Raw genomic sequence first — 26,892 nt, forward strand, 5'->3', positions numbered from 1 at the left:
GGAAATTCACAGTTTAATCCCTACTTTGCTGAAGAACTGAGGCATAGGAAAATTAATTGCTGTGGGTAATGACCAAGAGGGAATATGAGGAGTCAACAGCAGCTCATACAAATCCTTCCTTACTATTCACTCATCAAAACCCCTCATCCTTCCTAAGTGTAAGGGACATTGAATCAATTGTGTTTTTTTTTCCTCCTGTGTATTTTTTATTTTTTAATAAGTTTTTTTATTTATTCATTTGAGCCAGGAGCCCGATGCGGGGCTCGATCCCAGGACCCTGGGATCATGACCTGAGCCGAAGGCAGACGCTTAACCATCTGAGCCACCGAGGCGCCCCTGTGTATTATTTTTTAAAGACAATAAAGTTTTTGGTGTTAAATGGGACTTAAGTATGGTAGAATTATGAGGTTATTCCCGCCCCATAGTTATTATTATTAGTTATTATTTAAATTACATTTTTTGGTAAAGCACGATAAAAGGACTCAAAAATACTCCTCCTAATCAGATGCGGTAAGAAAGGTGAAAATAACTCTCAAAAGCATGAAACATTAATTAACAGTTTGTTCAACAATGGTAACTGTTATTTAGTTTTGTTAAAATCAAGTAGGAAACTATAATTAAATGCCACACGGGGGGAAACTGTAGGCTAGGGTTGATGCTTGACTCTATTATTTTTCTAGCTAAATGATCTTGGACAAAGTTATTTAATTCTTCTTAGCCTCAGTTTCCCCATCTATAAAATAGAGACAATAATGCCTTCTTTTGGTGGTTAATTCAAAGAGTAAAGATAAGGTAAATAAGGTGCCTACAATAATGCCTAAGAGATAACTGGTAGCAATTATTATAATAATTATTATTGCAAGTCACTTATACGTTTATTAGAGTAGACCAAATTTAGAGCATATTTAAGGGCTCACAAATGTATTTTTTTTAAAGATTTTATTTATTTATTTGAGACAGAGAGAATGAGAGACAGCATGAGTGGGAGGAGGGCCAGAGGGAGAAGCAGACTCCCCGCCGAGCAGGGAGCCCAATGAGGGACTCGATCCTGGGACTCCAGGATCATGACCTGAGCCGAAGGCAGTCGCTTAACCAACTGAGCCACCCAGGCGCCCCAGGGCTCACAAATGTATTACCAAAAAATAATTAATTAAATAAAATTGATAACATGTGTACTGTCTTGGTTACAAATACCATGCAGTCTACTTTGTATTAGTGGATACCAGTGGATATTTGCCATGATCTTTATATTTACACAAGAAAAACTAATTATCAAGTCTAGATGTTTAGACATCTAAGGCCAACTTTCAGCACTTTTATGTGCCAGACATTACAATTAAGCACTCTAGGTAAATTATCCCATTGGGTCTTCATGAAAATCCTATGAAGTAGTCACTGTTATTAGCCCCATTTCATAGATGAGGAAACTAAGCCTCAGAAGGGTTTTATGCTCAAAGTCACAGAGCAAATACAGAGCTGAGGGCTGTACCAAGAGTCCAGAGCCTGGCTCTCAACCATCACACAGCCTGGCCGCCCCCATGAAGGAATCTGGACAGCACTGGGAGTGAAATGGGAACTGCAGAAATGTGGAGAACATTTCAGCATCTGCTCTTCTCCTATGCTGAAAGGCACCAAGCACCACTCCTGAAGCACCGTGTGCAAAACAGTCTTTCAGATGCAAATGACTGGCCAGGCTTGGGGAAGGTGATGTAGTCTTTAAGACTCCGCCTCTTCATGTGTAACAGAAAATAATTCTTTATAATTTGTGTTAAGGATCATAAATAACGCGCCTGCAATTGTAGTAGGTTTTATATTTTTTTTCCCATCTCATATGACCTCAAACTGTGCCAGTATAACTTACGCTTAAATTTGAGCTGAAATGATTAATACATATAAATGTAGCCCTCTAACCCATCTTAGAAATAAGCTCATTCTGTCCCTTCAACAAATATTCATTTTGTACCTACCGCGTGCCAGGTACTCTTTGAGGGTCTGGAGATACCTCAGTAAAGAGAAGAGACAAAAATGACTGCCTTGATAGAGCCAATGTTTTAAAGTGGACAGGCAGGGGCGCCTGGATGGCTCAGTCATTAGGGGTCTGTCTTCGGCTCAGGTCATGATCCCAGGGTCCTGGGATCCAGCCCCGCATCGGGCTCCCTGCTCCGCGGGAAGCCTGCTTCTCCCTCTCCCACTCCCCCTGCTTGTGTTCCCTCTCCAGCTGTCTCTCTCTCTCTCTGTCAAATAAATAAATAAAATCTTAAAAAAATAAAAATAAAAAAATAAAGTGGACAGGCAGACCATAAACAAATTGGTTGACATAGATACATGTCGGTTGTTGGGAAGAGCCATGGAGGACATAGGACTTTACATCATTGCTTCTTTTTCCCACAAACATGACATATAGTAATTAGCAAGATACAAACAATAAATCCTCAAGGTGCTATGTTCCCCCCTTAAACACTGAACTGGTAATGCCCGCCACACCTTTAAAAAGATGGTGGACTCACAGTTGTTTCTTATGAGAGCCTCGCTCTTTCTGTTATTTCAACAACATGTACGCACTGTAAGTTACCTAAGATCTAACAGGCTCCATTAAAGATAACATACACATGCCCCCAGAAAAGGGGCAACAGAGGATAACTATATAAAGTTTTACAGCAAAGTGGGTCGCATGCCTAAAGATAGAGATGGAGGCAACATATCTTAGCTCTGGATCTGACAGACTTGGGTTCAAAACCCACCTCCACCACATTCTAGCTTTTTGTCTGGGACAAGCTAACCTCTTCAAGCCTCAGTTCCATCATCTGTGAGATGACCAACAATGCCTACTTTGAAAATGGCTCTAAGGCCTATAGGAGACAGTATATGTAAAGGATGTCATACAGTACCCAGCACATATGTCAAATGAATAAATGAATCCATTCATTTTGTGACTTGGGCTACTTTTGCTTTCATAGCAAGGGCCCACTTCTCAAAAATCTTCCCAGTATTGTTGACATAAATAGTTTGCAAACACCTAAGAGTTATACAATTCTTTTTCTGCTTCTTTTCCTTTTTGCTTCAAACCTATTTATCCTCTAATACCCAGGAAATGTCAACCTTGGTAACCATGCGAGTTGTATATGTTTCTCTGATGACACTATTATGGTTTTACAAAGACAAGTATTTAATTTCCAGAAAAAAAAAAAATGCTGTTCAGGTAAAAATATTTTCTGTCCTAAGCATATCCAAGATTAATATTACTTTTTTTTTTTAAGTAGAACTGTTTTAGCCAAACGTAGTGCATGGATATTAATGGGAAATTCCAAAGGCGATAGGCATATAAATATAAAGATTCAAAATCAACAGGAGAGCTTATGACAGAATTGAACGTCAAGATGCAAGACAAAAGTGTAGCTGTCTCGGGGCGCCTGGGTGGCTCAGTCGGTTAAGCGGCTGCCTTCGGCTCAGGTCATGATCCTGGAGTCCCAGGATCAAGTCCCGCATCGGGCTCCCTGCTCAGCAGGGAGTCTGCTTCTCCCTCTGACCCTCCCCCCTCTCATGCTCTCTGTCTCATTCTCTCTCTCAAATAAATAAATAAAATCTTAAAAAAAAAAAAAGTGTAGCTGTCTCTAAACACTACGAATATTAATGTAAAGGCATTAAAGCCCAGATCATTCATTACAAATTTGAAAAAAAAAAAAAAAAACTGTAAAGCAAAGTAGTAGCTTCTTTTCCACTATAAACAAAACTATAGCTAGCAACAACCTCTTATGTCTAGCAACTTCTGCTAAAGAGAGTTTTATTTGGCTTATGAAATTATCAGGAAGAGATTCAGAGCCTTTTCATTTGTCTTAGGAATCTACAACCCCAGAGCTTTACTGTTTTACTCTTTTTACTTTTGTTTTTTCCTTAGAGTAAAAATTGCCAATGGACAGCTTTGGTGCAGAAAAATTCTCTTCATTCAAGAACTAAATTCCACTTGGCCTGGGAAGAGTTGGGGTTAGAGCACACATCTTCATCTATACATTTCCCCAGCCTCCTGTGGGGGCTGGGGGTACAATTTGTAATATTTGTTTTGCGAAGATAAGCCAAGAGATTATTTTTAAAAGAAGCTGGTAGAGATCCGGGTCAAAATCTCTCCGTGAAAAGGCAATTCTGGATAAGCAATTCTATCACAGAAAATTATTTCTTTTCAGAGTCTAAAGGGAAATGACACTTGCTCAGTCATACCTGAGTTTAGACCATCTATAATGTCCTCTCAGTCTTTTTCTCCCCTTTATTATTATGATTGTCCTTTTGACTGAGGAGCTGATACCTGACAGGTCCATGTCTGAATTACTGTAAATGTACAGACTTTTCAAATGTGGTATGCAAAATAAATAATTTAATGTGGTAATGAATTAAGTTGAAAAACAAAGCAGGCCTATCATCACCTAGAACTTGGCTCTATCTAGATTTCTCTGGAAAATACACTGTAAACACAAGATTTCTAAGAAGTAATGAGGCAATTCTAAGGAAATCATTGCTCATGTAATCATCAACAATGAGATAGAGTCACCTGTTCTGTTGAAATCAAAGCTCTGACTAGTTGGTAAAGAAGTAGGGAGTATTGAGGCGCCTGGATGGCTCAGTCGGTTGTGTCCGACTCTTGATTTTGGCTCAGGTCATGATCTCAGGGTCGTGGGGTCGTGGGGTCAAGCCCCGCCTGGAGCCCGCCTCAGGCTCTGCACTCAGTGGGGTGTCTGCTGGAGATTCTCTCTCTCCCTCTGCCACCTCCCACTGTGTGCTCTCTCTCTCTCTCTCAAATAAATAAATAAATAAATAAATAAATAAATAAATAAATAAATAAATAAATCTTTATTGGGAAAAAAAAAAAAGGAGTAGGGAGTATTAATGAGCACTTACACACCAGGCTGAAATCTTTTCCCGTGGTAGCATACATCCTTTCTAATTCAAAGTGTTGGCTTTTATCATGATTTCAAACTACACCAGAAATATATAAAATATATTTACATGTATTATATATCTTTATATTTCTTTGTATTACATATATTTTTAATTTGAACCTTCTTAGCCAACGTGGCATTGTAATTTCATCACTGTGTGGTTCAGCCAGATCTGTAGTACCAGCACAGAGTGGGAAGGAAATGTGCTTGTCAAGTGACTGCCTTATTTCTCAGCACACATTGTGCTTTGCATCTGTTCACTTGTATCTCATTTGTTGTTTTATAAGATAATAGAAAACTACCCTGATAGAACTGTTAAAAAGGAGTTGGAATCTGTGACCAGCAGCTGGATGAAAGGAGCCTGAATCCCCCAAATCCTATGGATATAGTGTGCTTTTCTTGATGTCCCTGCCAAAGTAAGGCTGGAAAGCTAGGGAGATCTTTGAGAGATGTGCCAGCACGAAGTTGCTACAATTCATAAGTTCCAAAAACCTTGCCTAAAGATTATTGCAAATAGCTCATTTTAAACCAATCTCACAACTGAGCATTGTATCAACTCAGAAAACAGAAGAAAAATCCAACAACTATCCTAACACATGACTTATCATGGAGACATTCAAGTAGAATCCTTTTGGTTTGGGTCTTATTTTAATATTATAACAGATTTTTGTGTCTATGTTAAGATTCATATTTGATAGTAACTACTGGGAATTTTTTCAATTACATCCTCAAAAGACTGAATGAACACAAACAACAGAATTGTGAAGCAATAAAGTTGGTTGTGGATGAAAATTGAGTTTAGGACATGAATTGTGTCTTCCACCTAAAATGTCCTTTTACTTTTTTATCCTCCTGATACAGTACCCCCCCTTCAACTACTTTGAATCCAGCATTATTCATTCTTCAAACCCTGCTCAAGAATCTCCTCTACCCAGAAAGGGTACCTTTTGTGCATTACCCACTTCGTATATATTAAGCTCATTTATTTCCTGAAACAATGCTATAAGTAAAAAATAGTACTCCACCTTATAGAAAATTGTGACTCAGAGAGGTAAAGAAACCTGCAAGTTGATCCAAAGATGATTTTTTAAAACATCAACAGGTTTTATTTCTGCATAAAAGTAAGGACTGTTAGGAAACCCTTCTTGCTATAAAATACTTTAAAATGTTCTGAGCTTCTATTGGCTAAGAGATGGAGCTAAGACCATGGCATAAATCTAGGCCCCTCAAATGGCTACACCCTTACATGACAAGAAAATAATGAACCCACTAGCGCTGGAAGTCATCAAGACAAGTATTCTGTTTTAGCTGATGGGGGGTGGGGTGGAGGTGGTTTTGAGAAAGTAGTCCTATAAAAACAAAACAAAACCTTCATTTTTTCAACAAAAAAATTGTGAAAGGGAGAGAAAGAGGAAGGTAAGGGGAGGTGAGGGAGAGAGAGAGAGAGAGAGCACACTTTGATTGAAAGGAGAGGGAAAGGGTAAATCTTTGAGTAAAGGAAACATAAGAAATATATAAACTCATTGCAGTGTATAGATCTTATTGGGATCCTGATTCTGACAAAGTGTGAAGAAATATTCTTGAGTTAATCATGGATATTTGAACACTGATTTGATCCTATTAAGAAATTGTTAACTTGTTAGGGATGATTAGTATTTTGATTATTTTTTAGTCTTCATCTTTTGACTTACATGGTGATGTATTTATGGATGAAATGATATAATATCTGGGATTTACTTCAAAATAAACCAATATGTGGTATGTGGATGTGGAGTATAGGAGCATACAGATGAAGCAAGATTGACCATGAGTTTATAATTATTGAAGCTGGGTGATGGGAACATAGGTGTACATTATACTATTTGATCTACTTTTTTTGTATGCTTGAAAATTTCCATAATAAATAGGTTAAGTAAAAAAAAAAAAAAAAAGTGGCTCTAGGCTCATGATATCACTGGGACACCTGGCAAGACAAACCATTTGGAAGGGTTACACCCTCAAATAGGCCACATCAAATTATTACATATAAAGAAAACCTCTTGGAAAATGACTCACGAACTAATTATAGCAAACACATAAATAATCATTTCATTAGCAAAGGCCATCACATGTGTGCATTAACACACTCTCTAAGAATTAAAGCTTGTGAATTTCAAATAGTGGAACTAAAGAATAGAGCCTATAAAAAAAGTACACTCAAAATAACTGAAGCCATGAAAGAAGAAATAGAAAACATGAACAAAAAACAGGGCATTTTAAAAAACATTAGGGATATATTAAAAAAGAAAACATCAGTAAACATAGAAGTTCTAGAAATGAAAAAAAAAAAAACATTGGAATGAAAAACTCTATATAACAGACAGGTTCAACTCAACTGAAAAGGGGAACAGTGAACTAGAAGATAGAGCTGAGGAAATAATCCAAACTACAGAACAGAGAGATAGATATGATACACAGCAGAGAGGGTGAAAAACAGGGAAGATGAAATAAGGATGTCCAAACATACCTCTGACAGTAGTTTCAGAAATGGAGAGACTGAAGAAAGAGACGGTATTTAAAAAAATAATAATAATACATTTTTTTCAAATATTTCAAATATTCTGAAATTTTTTCAGAATTGGTGAAAACACAAAAATCTTAGATTCAAGAAACATAACAAGTCCCCAGTAGGAAAAATAGAAAGAAAATCTACATTTGGACACCTTGGGGCTAAACTGTAGAGCATCAGGTAAATGGAGAGAGGTTCTTTGCTCATGTATATCAAGTACAAGCCAAATGAAAATATCAACAGTACTTTTCTTGGGACCTCAAAGGCCAATTCTAAAATATATATGAAGGAGAACATGGCTAAGTCTCACCAAGGCCATTTAGAACAAGAAAACGATGGGAGTGGTGAGGGGGGGAGGTGAGCCGCTACGCTACCCTCTTCATCACAAGGAGCCCTGTGACGCTGTTAATTTAAACATTGTGGTATCAGCACAGTGAATGACAAATAAAATGATGAAACTAAAGAGATTCACAGACACAGTCCTCAAATCCAATATGGAAAGCTGATAGATGATAAATGGACATAGCCATTCAGTACAGAAAGGACCAATTACTCATTAAATAGTACTAAAACAATTAATAATTTGTTTGAGAAAAATGAGACACTATTTTACCTCATATATAAAAAGTTAGAACACATAGATTAAAGATAAAAATACAAAAGCAAACCTTCAACATTTTGGGAACACAGTCTAGAAAAAGATCTTTATGACTTGGAGTAGAGAGAGATTTCTTTAAAACATATCAAAGCACCTACCATAAAAAAGATCGTTAAATATAAATATGTTAAAATTAAATCTTATTCACAACAAAGGCACATGAGCAAAGATGAGAGGTCTGGTACCAACTAAGAGGAGATATTTGCAGTAGATAAAATCATAAAGGTTAAATAACAAAGATAAGAAACCCTATAAATCAATAAGTAAGAGACAAACAACTCAGGCAGTATTTGTGGAGTAAATAAATGCTAGAAAACAAAAAAAATGGCCAGTAAACATTAAAAGATGTTCAACTCCTGTAGTAATCAGAAAAACATAAATTAAAACATGATATTGCACACAAATAAGATGTGCAAAAATGTAAATTGCCTGACAGTAAGTAATGTTGACAAGTTGTAGATTGGTGGGAATTCTAATTTACTGCTGGTGGGAGTATAAATTCATGCAACTGTGGCTTTGTGGTCCTGATCTGGCACTAGCTAGCAAGTTGAAGATGCCTATATCTTATGATCCAATAAGTCAATTCCTAGGAATGTGCCCTAAAGAATCTTTGAAATAAGTGCATGGGGAGCCATGGGAAAGAATGTCCATTACAACACTTTGTAATTGAAAAAAAAACAAAAACCAGTTTTGAAAATAACCTAAGTTTTCATCTACAGGAGAATAAGTTAATTGTATATTTCTATAAGGAATTACAGCATAACAAAAGTGAATGAATGGTATCCATGTACTATTATAAATGAATCTCAAAAACAATGTTGAGCAAAAATGATGTTATGCTACCATTTATATAAAATTTGAAACATAAAACACAATTAATTATTGGTTATGGTTATATACATATAAGAAAGTACGAAAACACGCACAGGTGTAATAAATGTCAAATTCAGGAGAGTGGATAACAGGAGAAGGAGGGTGGGGTAGGTAAATAGGACTAAGAAACAGGTCTTGTAATGTTTTCTTTCTTAAAAAAAACACTTATGACAAAATATTAAAATGACAAACCTGGGTATAAGTAAGTGGTTGTCTTCTTATTCTCTACATGCTATTATATACTTGAAAGATTTCATAATTTAAAAATAATCATAGAATTGCCTAGAGCTGCTGGTACTTATTCAAACCCACACAAAAATGATAATAAGGAGCAAAACCAACGATTTTTGGAAATGGCTACAAATCGATAGAGCTAGGATTCTACCCACACTTGTTTCATTCCAAAGCTGACGCCTGTCCTGCAATTTCAGACCGCCCTCACCTTGCCTTTTCTGATCCTCCCTAAATGGGGTTAATCAGAGCCTCCCCTGTGTTATCTTCTTCAGGGCACCACCTCAGTACCTGGTTTTTTAAACTGAATTGTAGTTGGTTGTCTGTGTGTCCTCTCCCAGACACTGAGCTCCTGGGGGGCACTGTCCCTGGCATATGGAAAGACCAACGGAGACAGGCAAAGATGTGGAAACTCTAGGGGTGCCTGGGTGGTTCAGTTGGTTAAGCATCCAACTCTTAGTTTCGGCTCAGGTCATGATCTTGGGGTGGTGAGATGGAGCCCCTAGGCAGGCTCCATGCTCAGTAGGGAGTCCGCTTCAGATTCTCTCTCTCTCCCTCTTCCCCTCCCCACCCCCTCTCTCAAAGTAAATTTAAAAAAAAAGATGTGAAAACCTGAAGTATTCTTTCTCATATAGGCTTCTGTTTCTGTTCTTACAAACCACCTAACTCACTCTCGTGGTAATTAATCAGAAACTAATCGCCAATGAATTCAATAAATACCTACATTTGCAAAATTATCCATTTTCAAAGAATGTAAAAGAAACAAAGAGTGTGTTCTAGCATTTCCCACGAATCAACAGAAGGGATAGAATTGCTATATATTTGTGGGAAAAATAAACAACTTATACTTCATTTGTTTCACTTTGGGATTTTTCAAGTCCTCAGAAGAGAAAGGAATCTTGGAAATGTGGATTTTTGCCTCCTCCTGTGGTATAGTTATGGGCTGGATCTTATCACTCAGCATAATTAAGTAGGTTCTCAAATTGGGTCCCACTTTATAAATGATTGCAAAGATAATTCTACAAGAATAACCTGGATTCATATATCTGAAACAGTACAATAAATAAAAATTTATGAAATAGTACAGCACACAGAAATTATGCAGTAAACCAATATAAATTCAATTATATAACACTGTAACAAGAGTGTAAATGAGAGAACCACCCTGTTCAACCCTTAAAAAATATTATCAAGTGGCTTTTCTAATTGAGAGCACTTTTTAAAAGGAAAAAAACAGGCTATAATGTAACATTAAGTAATATATAGTAATATCACTTCTCCTTTGAAAAGTGTTTGTTTTGTCCTTTTCAAAATGAAGAGGTCAGTATCCCCAAGCAGCCTGCAGCCTCTCTAGCATTTCTTCTGTTCCCTTCTCTGAACCCTTTATTGAGGGTTCTATAACACAATAGTTACGGTCACCCTATGTTCATTTAAAAAATTCTATTTGGTCTCAGAACCCTTAACTCAGATCGAAATGTTTAATAGGCATCCCAAACTACCTGTTCACAAAAAGATTTATGAGACGAAGCCAACGTGCGTGGGTGTGATCCTTCTGTTTCAGAATCTGATGAGCTGATTGCATGAGAGAAGTGCATCACCCCACTGAACATGTAACATATAAACTGAAATGGCTGGGTTCTGTCTCTCATCTACATGCGGTCCTAGAGGAATTATTTTTCATTGATTATACTGTCTTCACCTCACGGAGACCTGGTTTGCTCGCTCATGGCCTTGGACGCTTCCCCCTTTCACCGAGGGAGGGATGGTCGTCCTGCACTGTCCCTAAGTGAGCAGCACACTCCGCCCTCCAGCAGAAATGATGAACCCTGAAATGCTATTTCCCTTATCTTGGAAAAGGCCTCTTTCCTTCACAGCGTTCCTGGCACAGCTAAATGTGAGATAAGACTCAGCCTGAGCCTACTGGCCTGATATGTGTACCACACCTGATACTTTAGAAGGAAGCTGCTAAGTATTACTTCTTTTCGCCCTGGTAATAAAGCCAAAATTCTCTCCCTAGTCAGGGTCTAGTTAACACATTAGCAAGTCCCCCTCTTTCCTTGTCACCTGTCATTATCTTCCACACAAGAGAGGCCTTCCTTGGCAATAACCTATCTTAAAGGGTATTTTAATGGCTCGTTACAACGAATGCTGAATCAAACACTTTCAAAACAACAGTGGAGTGGAATGCCACGCAGACAGCAGCATCCCCCAGGTTTCTTGCAGCCTCTCCCAGCCAGGGCAGAGCGTTGCTCATTTCAGCAACAACAGAAGCAGGCCCTGACAGCACTTCTTCAGCAGCATCTGAGAAGGCTGTCTGTGAGCAAACCCTTTGCTTTTCGGTGTCCGGTCACTGACTGGCCTTTTGCCGGCATCCAGGAAACACAGCACTCAAACACACTCTTGGCTGTTAGGCAGGGGACATGGCTCTAGAAGGTCCGCTTTAAATATGCTCAAAGATCGGGCGCCTGGGTGGCTCAGTTGGTTAAGCGACCGCCTTCGGCTCAGGTCATGGTCCTGGAGTCCCGGGATCGAGTCCCGCATCGGGCTCCCTGCTCGGCGGGGGGTCTGCTTCTCCCTCTGACCCTCCTCCCTCTCGTGCTCTCTCTTATTCTCTCTCTCGCAAAAAAAAAAAAAAAATTAAATATGCTCAAAGATCAACCCGGAGACATTGCAGGGTATCCCTGGCACGAGGGCCATGCCCTGTGTGTGCTCCTCATTCTGGGCCTCGGACTGGATCAACTGTTGGAAGGTGGCATACCGGACAGTTCTAGTTAGTGTCCTTTCATCTCTCCCTCTGGGATGGTCTGCGCTGTGTGGCACTTGACAAAGGAAAGCAGAGCCCCGTTTGGGATGTCTAAGCTGGACAAACAGGATCCTATGAGAAGGTGAGCCGAAGGGGGCATCTACCAAGGAGATGCAGGCTCCTAGGCTGTTACATCATGAGACTCAGGTGGGAACAGCTCCAGAGTTTTATTCTGACCCATTCCATAGAACAATGACTGGTCATCTGGTCACTTTCAGAACCATCGTCAAAAATGAGAACAAGAGCTGCATGGTATAAAGACGCGAGAGGTGACTTCCCTTGAGTTCTAGAAACACTAAGCATGAGTTCACTGTCCGTCAGAGGCCAGTGGCCATCGCACAGCCAACCACCCTCATTTCCTTGCCTCAGAATCCAAGGTGTCATTTCACTAGGTCCTGACAGCGAGTCACTCCCAGAACAGAAAACAAAGGCAGAAATTTACTAAACAGTGGTTCCTAAGCCTTAAAGAGCTAAGGTAGCAAATGAAATGCCCAAGCTAGCCTAAGAATTGTGGTCACTAGCTGAATCTACTACACTTTATTTTTACGGAAATTTGACAGAAGCAGCAATCTGTAAAAGCAGTAAAAACCACCTCCTTGGGACTCACTCCTCACTACCAGCATGAGCACAGAGCCCTGCCACCCCGCTGCACCCCCACATATCAGTTCACTGGCTCCGAATTCCCATTAGAAACATTCAGACTGGGCGCCTGGGGGGCTCAGTTGGTTACGCATCTGCCTTCGGCTCAGGTCATGATCCCAGGGTCCTGGGATCCAGTCCTGCATCAGGCTCTTCCCCTGCCCCTCCCCCTCCACTCATGCTCTGTCTTTCGCATTCTCTCTCTCAAATAAATAAATGAAATCTTAAACAAACAAACAAACAAACATTCAGACTTCCGGCTGTTCCAGTGGAAGCTGTAGGGCCTTCAGGAATAAGCTGGGAAACGAGATTAAGAAACACTGAGGTGGTTGTACCAACTTACATCCCTCACTGAAAGGGCTGTGGATGGAATTGTGTGTGTCCTCCCCAAATTCCTATGTTTAAGCCCTAACCCCCAAGGTGACTGAATTTGGAGTTAGGGCTTTTCGGAAGTAGTTAAGGTTAAGTGAGGTCAGAAGGGTGAGGCCCTAATCCGATAGGACTGGTGGTCTTACAAGAGGAAGAGAGATCGTGCTCTCTCTCCAAGCACAGGCACGGAAGGAAGACCATGGCAGCACACAGTGAGGAAGCAGCTGTGTGCAAGCTGGGAGGAGACACCTGAACAGAACCCACTGGAGCAGACTAAGACCGAAAGGAAAATGCATTTTCGTTATTTTCAAACACATAGGTATACACATATAAATTTTAAAATGAACCAGGGTGATCCACTGAGCTGCCTAGCTCAGGCATCTGACAGTTACTCCTGCCAAGTTTTATCTCAATACACTGAGATGTGAGGTGGCATCCAAAAAATCTCAAAGAGGATGTGCCTCTGAAATAGGCTTTTATATGGTTTATGTTATAAATACTGTCACCAACATCCACTTAAAAAAAAAATAGTTCAGCTTCAGCTTATGAACTCGTCATAAACCTGGACTTGGATATTCACAGCAAGAAATAACTAGAGTTAAAATCATGATCATCATGAGGTCCCATCCAGCTCTAGACTCTGATGGACCCTTTCTGATCAGCATTTCTCTAGTTTGCAATGACATAGTATCTAACTAAAGTTTAATGACTAGATTCCATTCCTGTCCTACAGCAACAAGGAAATATGCATACTGAGCTCTTCCCAGAGCCTCGTGTGGATCCTTTAATGTCGATGCTAACTCTTGGGGTGGGGGGGGGAAGAACACCAGCAAGTAGACTGGGTTAAAGAATGCCCCTAGTACAAATGTCACAGACAAGGCTAAAGGCAAGAAAAGGACTAGAAAACAGCCATTTCCTCAGAACAAATTCAAGGTGGATATCATATTGGCAAACTATGAAATTCTTAGACTAAATTGGGAAATCTATGCATTGCTTTCTTTGTAGAAGGAAGACATCGGCATTCAGCCACGTGAATCCTAATTTGTCCTAATTTAGTCTACTTAGAGTATGTGAAATAAGTCAAATGACCTCTTTTTCCTCTTCTTTTTTAATCCTTTAGTCATTTTGTAACAAGAAATAAAACATCTCAGTAATGCTAAGTTAGTGTATCCCGGATATTTCTGGAACCCCAGAGCCCAAAATGGAGTAATAACACATTCCTTATTATTCCCTAATAGTTCTTTAAAATGTTATCAATGAACTTCAGTCTGTATTGCAAAACACAACTATATGTCATTCCTCAAACCATAGTTTAAAAAATGGGGTTTCGCAGGGTGCTGGGTGGCTCAGTCTGTTAAGTGTCTGCCTTCATCTTAGGTCATGATCCCAGGGTCCTGGGATTGAGGCCCACATGGAGCCCCACACTGGGCTCCCTGCTCCGTGGGCAGCCTGCTTCTCCCTCTCCTACCGCCTGCCACTCCTGCTGCTTGTGTGCTCTCTCTCTCTCTCTCTCTCTCTCTGGCAAATAAATAAATAAAATCTTGAAAAAGAAATGGGTTTTTGTAAGTTCAAACAGAAGCAAAGATAATGGGAAGTATGGAATAGACAGAATCCAATTCAACACTGAGCAGGTACCCATCATGTGTCCAGGGATACATAGGAGTCCCTTGGACATACACTGTATTTAAAGAGAATAAATGTCTTTCTGTTTCATTTGATTACCCCCAAATTCTATGCACTAGTATATCTACCATAAAAAATAAAACCGAATGATGATTGATATCTCAAAAGTTTCCAGAGATTAACTTTCTGCGTTGAGTAGATCCACACTACAGATTGAAAAATATCAGGACCCACCACTTCTCCTTATTTTAAAAAGAGATAGAAGATCCAGGGATAACTTCCTCATTAAACAAGCCCTTCCTTGGCCTTGGCATGTGTGGCTTAGTATCAGGCTAGCAGGAGAGGTGAAAATACATTTCTCCTAATGATTCTGTCCAATCTTAAGCTTCCTTATTCTTTATTCTAATATTCTTTCAGGAAACAGATCACCAAATTCTCAAATAATTCCTTTTATTTTCATACACTGATTACAATTAATTTCTTTTGACAAATTAATTGTTATATTCCATTTTTATACTTACTGGGAGAACTTCATGTACCTGTAAGATAATTTTCCTACCATTATTTATTACATATGCTCCATGGAGACTGAGTTAGGCCATATAATTACCACTCCTCAGTTTCTAACAAACCTGTGACAGTTGCTATAATAAAAGTTATTTCCCAGTAGTACCAGAGATATGATATTAGATTTTGGAAGCATATCAAAGTCCCAATATGAAAAATAATGTATTACTATGTAATGTATTCCTAAAAACATAATTTGAAGTTAACTTTCTCAAGTGTCAATATACCTATATGGAAAACTGACACCACTTTTAGCTTCTTGACTTTTTTAGGGTCTATCTAAAACCCAAATGCCAAACCTTCCTCACTTCCAATTTCTCCTATAACCATGATCAAATTTTGTAGCCAAATCATCATGTCTTACTTAGTTTTTCTACTTATAAATTATGGATGATAATATCTGTTCCTTACTTGCTACATGTCATATATCTACTTGTGCATTTCAGGATATACTCTGTTTTAAAATAAATAACCACCCAATTTTCCCTTCCATTAAGCCAAGGTTAAAAATAGATTTTAAAATCTGAATACACCTGCATTTTGAATTCCTTAGAGTAAGTTAACATATGACAACTGTTATTGAAATTCTTGACAGGACTCTTAATCACTACAGATTCATATGATGAGTTTTATGAATGACATTAAGGAAAGGAAATATTCTTCCCTTCCTTTTAAGCCCTTTCTTTAAATTTTCTAATGTGATTAATGTGGTATTTATCTCAGGGTTTTTATTCTAGCTGAGTGCGATATGGGAGCAATGGAGAAAATTATGAGGAAAGCTGAAAACCACAACAAGGCAAATTCCTACTTTCCATGGGAATATTCCCTACAAGGGCCAAGAGACTAACAAATACTATGCATCCCCATTGGGGATGAGACGCAAGAGTTTGCTCTGAAATTGACTTCAGAGTAGAGATGCCAAAGCAAATAAATCACTGTAAGTGAAATACCTTGAAAGGTAAATGGGCTTTAAAAATATTTGTGTAGGTTAAATTTTTTAATTGGAAGTATTCATTACTGTCGGATGTGATGAGGGCACATGCCCATCAGGATCTCTAGAGATCTCCTCCTCCTGGTATATGATTCATTATTTTTAGACCAATGCCTAGCACAGCACTCCCAACAAATGTTACTGCATGAAGGAAAATAAGCCAAAGTTCAAACATGTTACACTTCACCTAAGCCAAAATTGTATTCTATTGAGCAAGAATTAAGTAAAGGCCTCAAAGTTCTTAGATTCCTTCAGTCCATACACATTTATCATCAATAAGAATTCTGGAATGATGAGCAAACTTAAATGCCTATTTGACCCAACTACTCAAACCATTAATAGAATAAAATGCAAAGCAGACTTTCATTTCCTAGGACCCCCTACCCCTAGCCAAGTTCATCCTCAAAGACCCTGTTTCACTTTGTATTGCCATTGTGGTATGACTTAGAACCCTCAAACCATTTATACAGAATTTTGAGAGAAGAATGGTACTTTTACAGGTTACCAAGTCTCTATAGTGGCTCCATTCCATTTTTTTTTTCCTTTAGAGGAATCTTTTGTAACTTAAGTAAAAAGCCTTCAGTCATCTCTCTGACAGAGGATGAGGGAAGTCACATTTACGGATAGGCAAGAAATAACCTATTTGTTTTCCTAAAATTCCACTGGACATAAATCTCTGATCATAGATCATCAAGGACTTCTCCAGTTTATAGCCAGAAGTTCACTGAATATTCATCAAGTCACCCACACATTGATCAATAAGAAGTCACCTAAGTGGATTCATCCACCTACCCAGATTCTATGATGAGAACGGTGACTCCCAAATCCCAAAGTAATGGGATAGTCACCTTTGTAAAGTGAAGTAAGTACTATACGGTAAGAGGGAACCAGTATAAAGAGAATTAGAAGAGTGAAACATTAAAGATGCCAATGGACTGGGTATACAGTCTGGTGGCCCCAGCTTATTCGAATTCAGCCTAAATTACCGAAGTGGGTTTTGACTTTGCTTCAGCCCCTGGGACTGACCTGTACTGCTTTGGTCTAGCAGATCTCAACAGGGCAAACATTTCAGCATTCCCTGGAGGATATCCCAGACCACAATCACTCCATGTCCCCGAGGGAAATGACCCAGAGGAGGTCCCTTTCCTCCAAGTTAATTGTTAGAAGTCTCCAGAGAGATCCAGAAAGTACTGGATTAATCTAATACCATAAGATGGTTAGTAGTAATTCGGCTATGAACAGAAAAAGTGGAGACCGTCAAATTGGTATCACCTTCAGGGTTCAACTGGTCTAGGAAATGTAACGAGTCTGGAATAACTCTTCCGCAAGACTAGAAATAGAGCCGCCTCCAATCTGAAGAGTGATTGCCACTCCGGGCGATTGCTTCTCTGACTGCTAATAAAGAGCTAACAGTTCACTGAATGCTCACCATTAGCCAGCCCTGCTCTAAGTATTAGAACATGTATTGATTTGTTTAATTCTCACAACAACCCCAAGAGGTAGGAATTATTACCATTCTGATTTCATCAGTGAAGAAATGGAAGCCTAGAGAGGTTAAGTAACTTGCCCAAAGTTATTCAGCAAATGATGTCCAACCCGTGGCTCAGTACCAGGCGCGGTGTTTATGCTTCTGTACGTTCTCATCCGGCCGCCCTCTCACTTCCCTTCCCTGAAAGTTTGGAAGAGCGCCCGTGACCAACCACAGACAGCCAGTTGAGGACGACAAGCACGGTGTCTGTGGGAGGCTGCAACTCTGGCCCAGCGGGGAGGAGAGTTTTTCCTCACCTGGCTCCTCAAGACCCTCCTCACCGGTCTCCCCTAACTGCTTGTCTCTCCACAACTTCTCCGTTGAAAGAAAGCTTAGATTTACAGATACCATCAGGGCTACACAGCACGAGCAAACTTCAAGTGGATCCTACTTTATAAACTGGAAAACTAGAAAGAACAGAGACCTGGCTGTCTGCGATGCTCTTTGTATCACACCCAGGGAGCTTCCAAGGCAATTAGGAGCACATGATGCTCCCAACAATTTCAGAATTGCTCACTTCGTGAAATTTCAGAGTTGCATGATTTGTATGTGCGTGCCTTAAACATCAAGACTCATTTGCCCATCGAATTTGCTTTTCTGGTACCGGGCTTTTTAAAGTTGATATAAAGAAAGGATAGAAGACACACTTGTAAGTGATATTCAAAACAATGGAATGAAGGACTTTCATTCCTTCTTTCTTTTAATTCGCCTGGTCTTAAAAGACACACTTTTTCCCCCTCTGAGTATCTTGACAGTCATTTAGGTTACTAAAATACCCAGTATATCTTAGTGGAAAGCTATTTTTAAAATTACTTGATTTAGAAAACTCCAATCATGATAATTTCATGGGAATTCTTAGTACACAAATTAAAAGTTTTAAATTACTTGGCAAGAATTTGTGAGTTCAAATACTCTTAATGAGGAAATTCCTGCATCAATGCACATTTATCAGGTGCTTTTAACATCTGTCCCTGATACAAAATTATTTTGAGGGTAGTTCCTGTGGTCAGTAAAAGCAGTCATGACGCAGTATAATATTAGGGGCCAGAAGTATCCATTCTAGTGTCGCCTGGTTCTGCCACTTTTAATCTCTGGGCCTTGAGAATGTCATTTAACTTCTCTTAGCTTGCTTCCCCGTGTGCCAAGAGGGGTCACAGTTCCCACCTCTGAGCGTTGTTTAACGGATCAAATAAAATAAAAAACTGCGAACTAAATGTACATGAAAGAGATTTTAGTCAGCCAGAATATTAAAATTTCAAACTAAACGGGGTGGCAGTGTGGCTCAGGGAGGAAAATGCAGATGTAGTCTGGTTCAAAAAGGAATCAACTTGGCTGACTGGCCAACTTTGCCAACTCACGACCCTGGGTGGTGAGTCCGCCCTCAGTTTTCTCATCTGCGAAATGAAATAGTAATAACTATCCCATAAGGATGATGTGGGGTTTAGAAATAATCAATGTAAAGCCTCTACCAGGACAAGCAACACGAGGTGCCCAGAAAATGGCCCCCATTTCACATCAAAGAAGCCATTTAATTAAGCCAAGTATGCTGTGTGTTTCAACACTCACAACAGCTGACCAGTGTTCTGCCTAGAACAGTACATCCGTTAGCAGAGTCCCAAACACGCTTCTGCCATGACCAGCCCCCTGCCTTTATTCCACTTTAGGCTCCAGCAGATTAAAGCTGTGCTGGCTGTATTCATATTTCCTGCTTTAAAACTTTACTTTATAAAATTTACTAATGAAATCTCAAATGTAAAAAATCAAATTAATACCCCCCAATGTGGCAACCCCAAGTGCAGGCTTTTTCCTAACCTGCTTTTCCTCCGTGAACTTACTTCACTGTTTGTTACTTATCTAGAGACAAGGGTGGGGTCCGGGGACCAGGATGAGGACAAAGGCGAAGTGAATCTGCTGTTGTTATCCAGAATGTTCAAGTTGACCAAAATAAGCCGCCTCTGACTCGCCTCCCCAGCTCCAGGCCCTTAGAGGCAGGCCCGCCCGAGGCGTTTGGAGCAACAAACAAGCGGAAGAGGGGCTCGAGTCCCACCGCGCCCAGCCTTGCCCCCGGGCAAACCAAGTGTGGCCCGCACGTCGCCAAGCAGAGCGCGAGTTAGAGGAGTGGAGCTGGGGAAGGGCGCATGCAGTTGGGTTAGTCTGGACTCGACCATGCTGCTGTGCATTCCTGTTTGGCAGACGCGCTTAGGCAAAACAGACTTGATGCTTACAATGATCCCAGCCCAAAATGGAGTGTCTCTGACTAGCAGGGAGGAGCTGATGCTCGCCATGAGAAAGCCCACCACGGTCACGGCGATGCCCAGGGCCAGCTGCAGCAGCGCGAGCAGCAGCGGGAACCGGCAGCCGCAGCACGTCCGGGCCTCCTCCTCCCCGCACTCCTTGGGGGCCCGTTTGCCCGTCTTCGGCCCCATGTCGTCGGGCCCGGCGGCGTCCGCGGCCGGCCCCCCCTGCCTGTGCTGGCCGCGGGGCTGCTTGTCCTTGCCCATGGCCGCTGCGTGGGTGGGTGGGTGCGTGTGCGGCGCGCTGGGCCCCGGAGCGCGGCGCTGGGCGGGCTGAGCCTGCCCTGGTATTCGAATTACGGAGGCTGAACAAATATGGAAAACATTTGGAGCCGACTCGCCGAGCCTCCAAAGGCCACAGGGAGCCCGCAGCAGAGGGGGAGTCGAGGGGGGTCGCCAACTGCCAACGCGCAGGGACGCAGCGCCTGTTGGGCCCACCCGCGGGGGGGTGCGGACCCCCGCGGGAGACGGCGCGGCTCCCTTGGCCTTCGAAATCCTGGGATCCTGGGCACTTTATGCACTTTAGACAGGCTGCGTGTGTGTGTGTGTGTGTGTGTGTGTGTACTTTAGACAGGCTACGTGTGTGTGCACTTTAGACAGGCTACGTGTGTATGCACTTTAGACAGGCTACGTGTGTGTGTGTGTGTGCGACTGTTTTCCTCACTCAAAACCCCAGGATGTTTTTGGTTTTGTTTTTGTTTTCTGAGAGGTGCAATGCAAGGTGATGAATGTTTAATCATTTGAGTTTAATTAATAGACAGTTTAATCCAAAATAGGCATTACTGGGCTCCAAGCTGCGAAGTCATTTCCAGAAGTTAAATTGTTCTTATTTTCCAACAAAGGAATAGGCTCTTCTCCTTCTTTATAAATTCTGCAATCCAGCTGACAAATAAAGTCACTTTTCCCATTGAGGTATTTGCTTTTGAAAGCACTGTTTATGGAGATGTTGGGCTAATACATTCTCCCAATGGTATGTGTTTTTAAAAGTTCTTTCTGTCGTTTATGTGGACTTCCCAACCAGTCTTCAGTAATCTCCACATCAGTGCCTAGGGGGCTTGTTATATCCCTTGGACATGGACAATTTAATGCAGTCCACATCAGAGATATTTTTAAAGCACCTACAACGTGTTACAACGTAAGGATGTTGAAGATACATTCAGTCCCAGCCCAAAGTCACAGAACGAATCAATAAAACCGATTATTCTTATTCCCACATATCTGTACTCAGTAGCACTTAGAGAAAATTTCAGTGAAACCACTAAGAAATTATCCAGTCCTTTTGGAGTATTTAATATCTACTTTGGTATGGTCATTGTAACATTCAGAAAGATGTATTTAAAATACAAATGATGTTGCCATGATGCTGGGAGAGATAAAGCCTACTCCTAGATTGCTCACTATCAGCTAATTTTAAAGAAAGTCTAATTCCCCGCTTTGTTTTCTTAGAATTATAAACTAATCGTCATCAACTCTCCTCGTAAACTGTCAGGTCCTAACAAAGGTACCTTTGAAAGTATAAAATATATTCTTACTTTATGAACTTCAGTGTTTTCTTATACCTTCCTTCTGGGTCAGTGAGAAAAATATGGTCCACGGAATAAATGCAGTAGCTCGAAAAGCAGAATTCAAACCACACAGGCCAGTGGTCCCCGTAGAAGCAGTAGAAGCAAGGTTCTCTCACAAGAGGGGCATAGGGCTGAGGTAAGGTCATTATCAGCTGTGGGGCGACCACACCACTAGGATTTCTAGTGAGAACAGACAAATAAAAGCTGGTGTTACACCAAGATACCCGCCTTACTTGGGCCTGACTGAGAACAACCCAAATGACAAAACTGTCGTGGTTTTTCTATGTAAACATGGTAAACATCTTTAGGAAGCTAACTGATTACACAGAAATAATTATCTGTTGTTATGAATAATATGGAAACTAATTACTGAGTATCCACTCTGTATTAAGTACATGCTAGGTGCTTTGCACACCTGACTGTTACTCCTCACAACCACCTTATAATTATAGTTCCCACTTTTAAAGATGAAAAAATTGAGTATCAGAATTATTAAGTGACCAGATTATTAGGCCACTCACCTAGTTAGTAAGGAGGGGGTGGGGGAACCAAATGTGAACTCTTGTGGATTGCCTATTTTATTAATTACTTCCTGCAGGCAAACAAGTGGATTTGTAAATCATTTATGATTTTAAACAATTTAATGATCATAGGTAGTATTTTATCCATCACAGAACTGGCTATTAGCCTTGAACCTAAGACTATCTGAGAATTTTACAAAAATATCTTGGTTCACCGCCGTAATATATATATATAACAGTTGATGAAGAGCATTATTTCTTTTTTTTTTTTTAAAGATTTTATTTATTTATTTGAGAGAGAGAGAGCATGAGAGGGGGGAGGGTCGGGAGGGTCAGAGGGAGAAGCAGACTCCCTGCCGAGCAGGGAGCCCGATGCGGGACTCGATCCCGGGACTCCAGGATCATGACCTGAGCCGAAGGCAGTCGCTTAACCAACTGAGCCACCCAGGCGCCCGAAGAGCATTATTTCTGTTACTCATTTGTAACTAGACACAGGCTTTATTTGCTGACCATACAAATGAAACCCGTAGCAGTGAACAACAGCCCAGGTGAACGGTAATCCTTCTAGTCTGATTACAACCACCAACTTCAATTTTCAGCTTCCAGGGAAGGAAGCGTAATACAGGGAGCCTTACACATGCTCAAATTCCCAACTGCTTGGCTGAATCTATGTTGGAGTGGGCCTGGTCTTATAACCATGAGATGATGGTGATAAGAATGGTATTTTCACTTAACTGACATGGGGAAGTAGAAGCAAAGAAGAGCATGAGAAAAGTTGTCAGAAGGTTAGTGATAAAGAATAATCAAGGCTAAAATGGAATGGGAGGGTCATTAAGGATACAACAAGGAAAGCTTTTCCTTTATTTAACATGTCCTTTCCACTCAGAAAAATCACCATTTCCAGCTCATCACATAGTTTAACAGAAATGAGCAGGGTTTTTTTAGTGTTCATAAATTATAATGTCTCTGTTTTATAGGTTAAGCAATAATCTCTTCAGATATTTATACTACCAGGAAGAAAGGCAAAGTAGAAATAAAGTGTTTTCAGATACTCTACTGGCTACTCTCATAACTCAAAACTAACAGAGATTGTAAATTAAAAATTGCAGAAGAGTAGTTAATATATGATTTGAGATTATTTTGATCCTCTGGGGAAAATAACAAAATTAAGCTTAGTATCTATCTCTGCTGGGTCCCCAATTCCACATTACTGGGAAGTATTTACACTTCAAAAGTTCAGAACTGGGAAGATGATAACTCTCTTTATAACCAATGTCATTAACAAAATGTCCTTAGGAGATCCAACTAGAAATAATCTTTAAACCAATGTTTTTCTGGACACATGATCTTAGATTCACCAAGAACAAAAAAGATTTCGTAGGAAAATTATTACAGTTCCAAGGACTGTATCAAATATCTTTAATATGTAATTAAATATATCAGAGTTCAATCAGATTTGATTTAAAGAGGTATCAAATACTCTACAGAGAACAACTGAAAAGTCATTTATGATATGCAGCACCACTGGCCCATATGAAAATGACTATAGGTATTGCTGATATGTGCGTGTGTGTGTGTCCCTGTGTGTACAAGAAATTTTAAAACTCCCATTTTTTTCTATTTTCTTTTCTCCTATGTCATTAATTTTCAGTGTGTCTTTTGGTTCAATTTTTTTTTTTTTTCAGAGGAATTGACCCATTTGTGAATTTTTTCATGGCAGTTTATATTTTCAGGGTAAGTGTCGTAAGGGAAGTATACCCTTTTGGTCAACAGAGGACTTACAACTTTCTCATTCTATAGAGAGTCTATAAAGATGATAACTACCAGTCATTTTCTAATTCATTCCACCTCCTTATATGATGTTATTTATAATGCTATCAAATTTTTCTACATATAATTTTCTTCATGTAGTTTTGTCCATGTAAGTTCAATGTTTTCACTGCATATGAAGAAATAACTAAATCAATTTTAAATAAGAATACTGGGAAAAGAATGGATAGACAAGTTGTGGTACATCCATACAACAGAATACTACTTGCCAATAAGAAGGAATGTACTATTCACTGTATGTTAATTATACTTCAATTAAATTTAAAAAAAAAGAATGAACTATTGATATAAGCAATGATCTGAATGAATCTTAACAGTATGCTGAGACAAAGAAAACAAACATAAAATAATACATGCTGTATAATTCCATTTATATACAAAATTTTTAAAGGTCAAAACTAATCTTTGATTATTGAATTTAAGAAGTGATTATGGAGTTGGCCTAAGAGAATTGACTGGAAAGGAGCAGGAGGAGACTTTCTGGAATGACAGAAGTCTTCTTTATCTTGGCTTAGGTGATGGCTATGTGAGTGTAAACAATTGTGAAAACTCATTGAACAACACTTAAGATCTATGCATGTTATTTTATGTAATGACATCTCAGTTTTCAAAATGTGATAAAAAGAACTCTAGGGAGTTACTGTACATCCATCAGTAATTAACAATTGAACAAGTTGGGAATTTTTTATTATTGAAGTATAGTTAACGTACAATGTTATATTAATTTCAGGTGTCCTCAGATTTCACAATGCTATTCATTAATCAATGCTCACCATGGTAAGTCAAAATAGTCACCATCTGTCACCATACAAAATTATTGCAATATTACTGACCATATTCCCTATACTGTACTTTTAATCTCTATGACTTATTTATTTTATAACTAGAAGTTTGTACCACCAATCCCCTGCATCTTTTTCACCCATCCCTCCACCGACCTCTCTTCTGGCAACCACTGTATTTAAGAGTCTGTTTATTTGTTCTGTTTTTTAGATTCTACATGTAAATAAAATCATAGGGCATTTGTCTTCCTCTGACTTATCTCACTTAACAGGATACCCTCTAGGTCTATCCATGTTATGCCAAATGGTAAGATTTTCATTCTTTTTTTTTTTATGGTTGTCCCAAATGGCAAGTTTTCATTCTCTTTTCCATTATAATGGAATATATATATATCATATCTTTATTCATTCATCTATGGATGGACACTTGGGTTGCTTCCATATCTTGGCTATTGTAAATAATGCTGCAATAAACAGGGGTCCATATATCATTTTGCATTAGTGTTTTTGTTTTCTTTGGGTAAGTACCCAGTAGTAGAATTACTGGATTATATGATATTTCTATCTTTAATTTTTTGAGAAACCATACTGTTTTCTATTGTAGTTGCACCAATTTACATTCCCACCAAGAGTGCACAAGGATTCCTTTTTCTCCACATCCTTGCCAACACTTATTTCTTGTCTTTTTGATAATAGTCATCCTAACAGGTGTAAGGTGATTCCTCATTGTGGTTTTGATATGCCTTTCCCTGATGATTAGTGATGTTGGGAATCGTTTCATGGGTCTGTTGGCCATCTCTGTGTCTTCCTTGGGAAAATGTCTATTCAGATTTTCTGCCCATTTTTAAATCAGATTGTTTTTTGGTATTGAGTTGTATAAGTTCTTTTTATTTTTTGGATAATAGAGAGTTGGGTTTTTTCAATTATCTTAACAAACTCTTAATTTTCTCCTGCCTTTCTGGCTCCTCTGTATTAATCATTTATTGCTACATAATAAATCACCCCAAAAATTAGTGGTTTGAAACAATAATAATTATCTATTATTTCATAGTTTCTGTGGGTCTCATATTCCAATGGGGCACAGCAGGGATGGTTTGTTTCCTCATGCTATCTGGGGTATCATTTGGAAGGCTTGAGGACTGGGGCCTGGAATCATCTGAAGTTTTGGCTGAAGCAGAAGGCTCTGCTTTCAAGGTGACTCACTCCTACAGCTAGCAAGTTTGGTCCTCTCCATGTGACCTCTCCACTCACTGGCTCTCCACAGGGCTGTTTGAGTATTCTGACAACATGGTAGCCAGCTTCAACCAGAACAAGAGAGTCAGAGATGGAGAGAACAAGGTAAAAGCTATCCTTTTCATGACAGGGCCTCAAAAGTCTTAGTAACTTAGTAACTTGAGTCACATTCTTTAGGAGAGAGTCACTAAGTCCAGCCCACACTCAAGGGGAAAAGAATTTAGATCCTTCTATTGAAAGGAAGAGTATCAAAGTATCAAAGAGTATCAAAGACATATTTTAAAACCACCACAGCCTTCCTTCTCAACTTTCTTCATGGATTGTATTTCCTTCGCCAAACTCCTAGATGTTGGTATTCTTTGTCTTCTGTCTTCTTACACTACACATTCCATGGCTTCACTGCAGATTCCCAAATCTAAGGAGCCCAGACTTCTGTCCTTAGTTCTAGGTCTGCAAATATAAATACCTACTCATTTCTCCATTTGAATGTCCCAAATGTACCCCAAACTCACTCTCTCCTTGAACTCCACAGAGAATCAAGTAAGGTAAACATAAAATGTCCAGAGGCTTTAGTGGCAAGATGGCCACTGACTGCTTTTGCCAAGAGCAGTCCCATATAGTAGTTTTAAGGTTTCAGTGAGTTTAAGAGTGAGTGGGAAGGGACAAAGGGGAAGAACATGTGTAAAGAAATCTATGGAAAAGCTTAGCAGAGAAGGGAAAGGGAAAAAAAGATGTAGCTAAAGGGATAATATAAAGTTGAGGAAAATTTTGCCTCTTTTTAATTTTTTTTGGATAATTGATCAGATAAGTTCCTTGAGGCAGGAGAATTAGTCAGATGGAAATTCCCTTCATAGGCTGAGATAGGAGGAAAGAATGTAAGACTCAATAGAATGCAGTTAAGTTTGCAGG

At 39.6% G+C, this 26,892-nt stretch overlaps 1 protein-coding gene across 1 annotated transcript in view; it reads right to left on the reverse strand.

The window, feature by feature from the left end:
- The window catches only part of SSPN (sarcospan), a 32,820-nt gene extending 12,561 nt beyond the window's left edge, over positions 1 to 20,259 (reverse strand). Inside the window, exon 1 of the mRNA XM_021690704.1 lies at positions 19,984 to 20,259. Coding sequence (XP_021546379.1) covers positions 19,984 to 20,259 — 276 coding nt within the window. The remainder of the gene's footprint in view (positions 1 to 19,983) is intronic.
- Positions 20,260 to 26,892: the final 6,633 nt, after the last annotated feature.

The sequence above is a fragment of the Neomonachus schauinslandi genome, chromosome 5 (assembly GCF_002201575.2).
Source record: "Neomonachus schauinslandi chromosome 5, ASM220157v2, whole genome shotgun sequence".
Classification (NCBI taxonomy): Eukaryota; Metazoa; Chordata; class Mammalia; order Carnivora; family Phocidae; genus Neomonachus; species Neomonachus schauinslandi.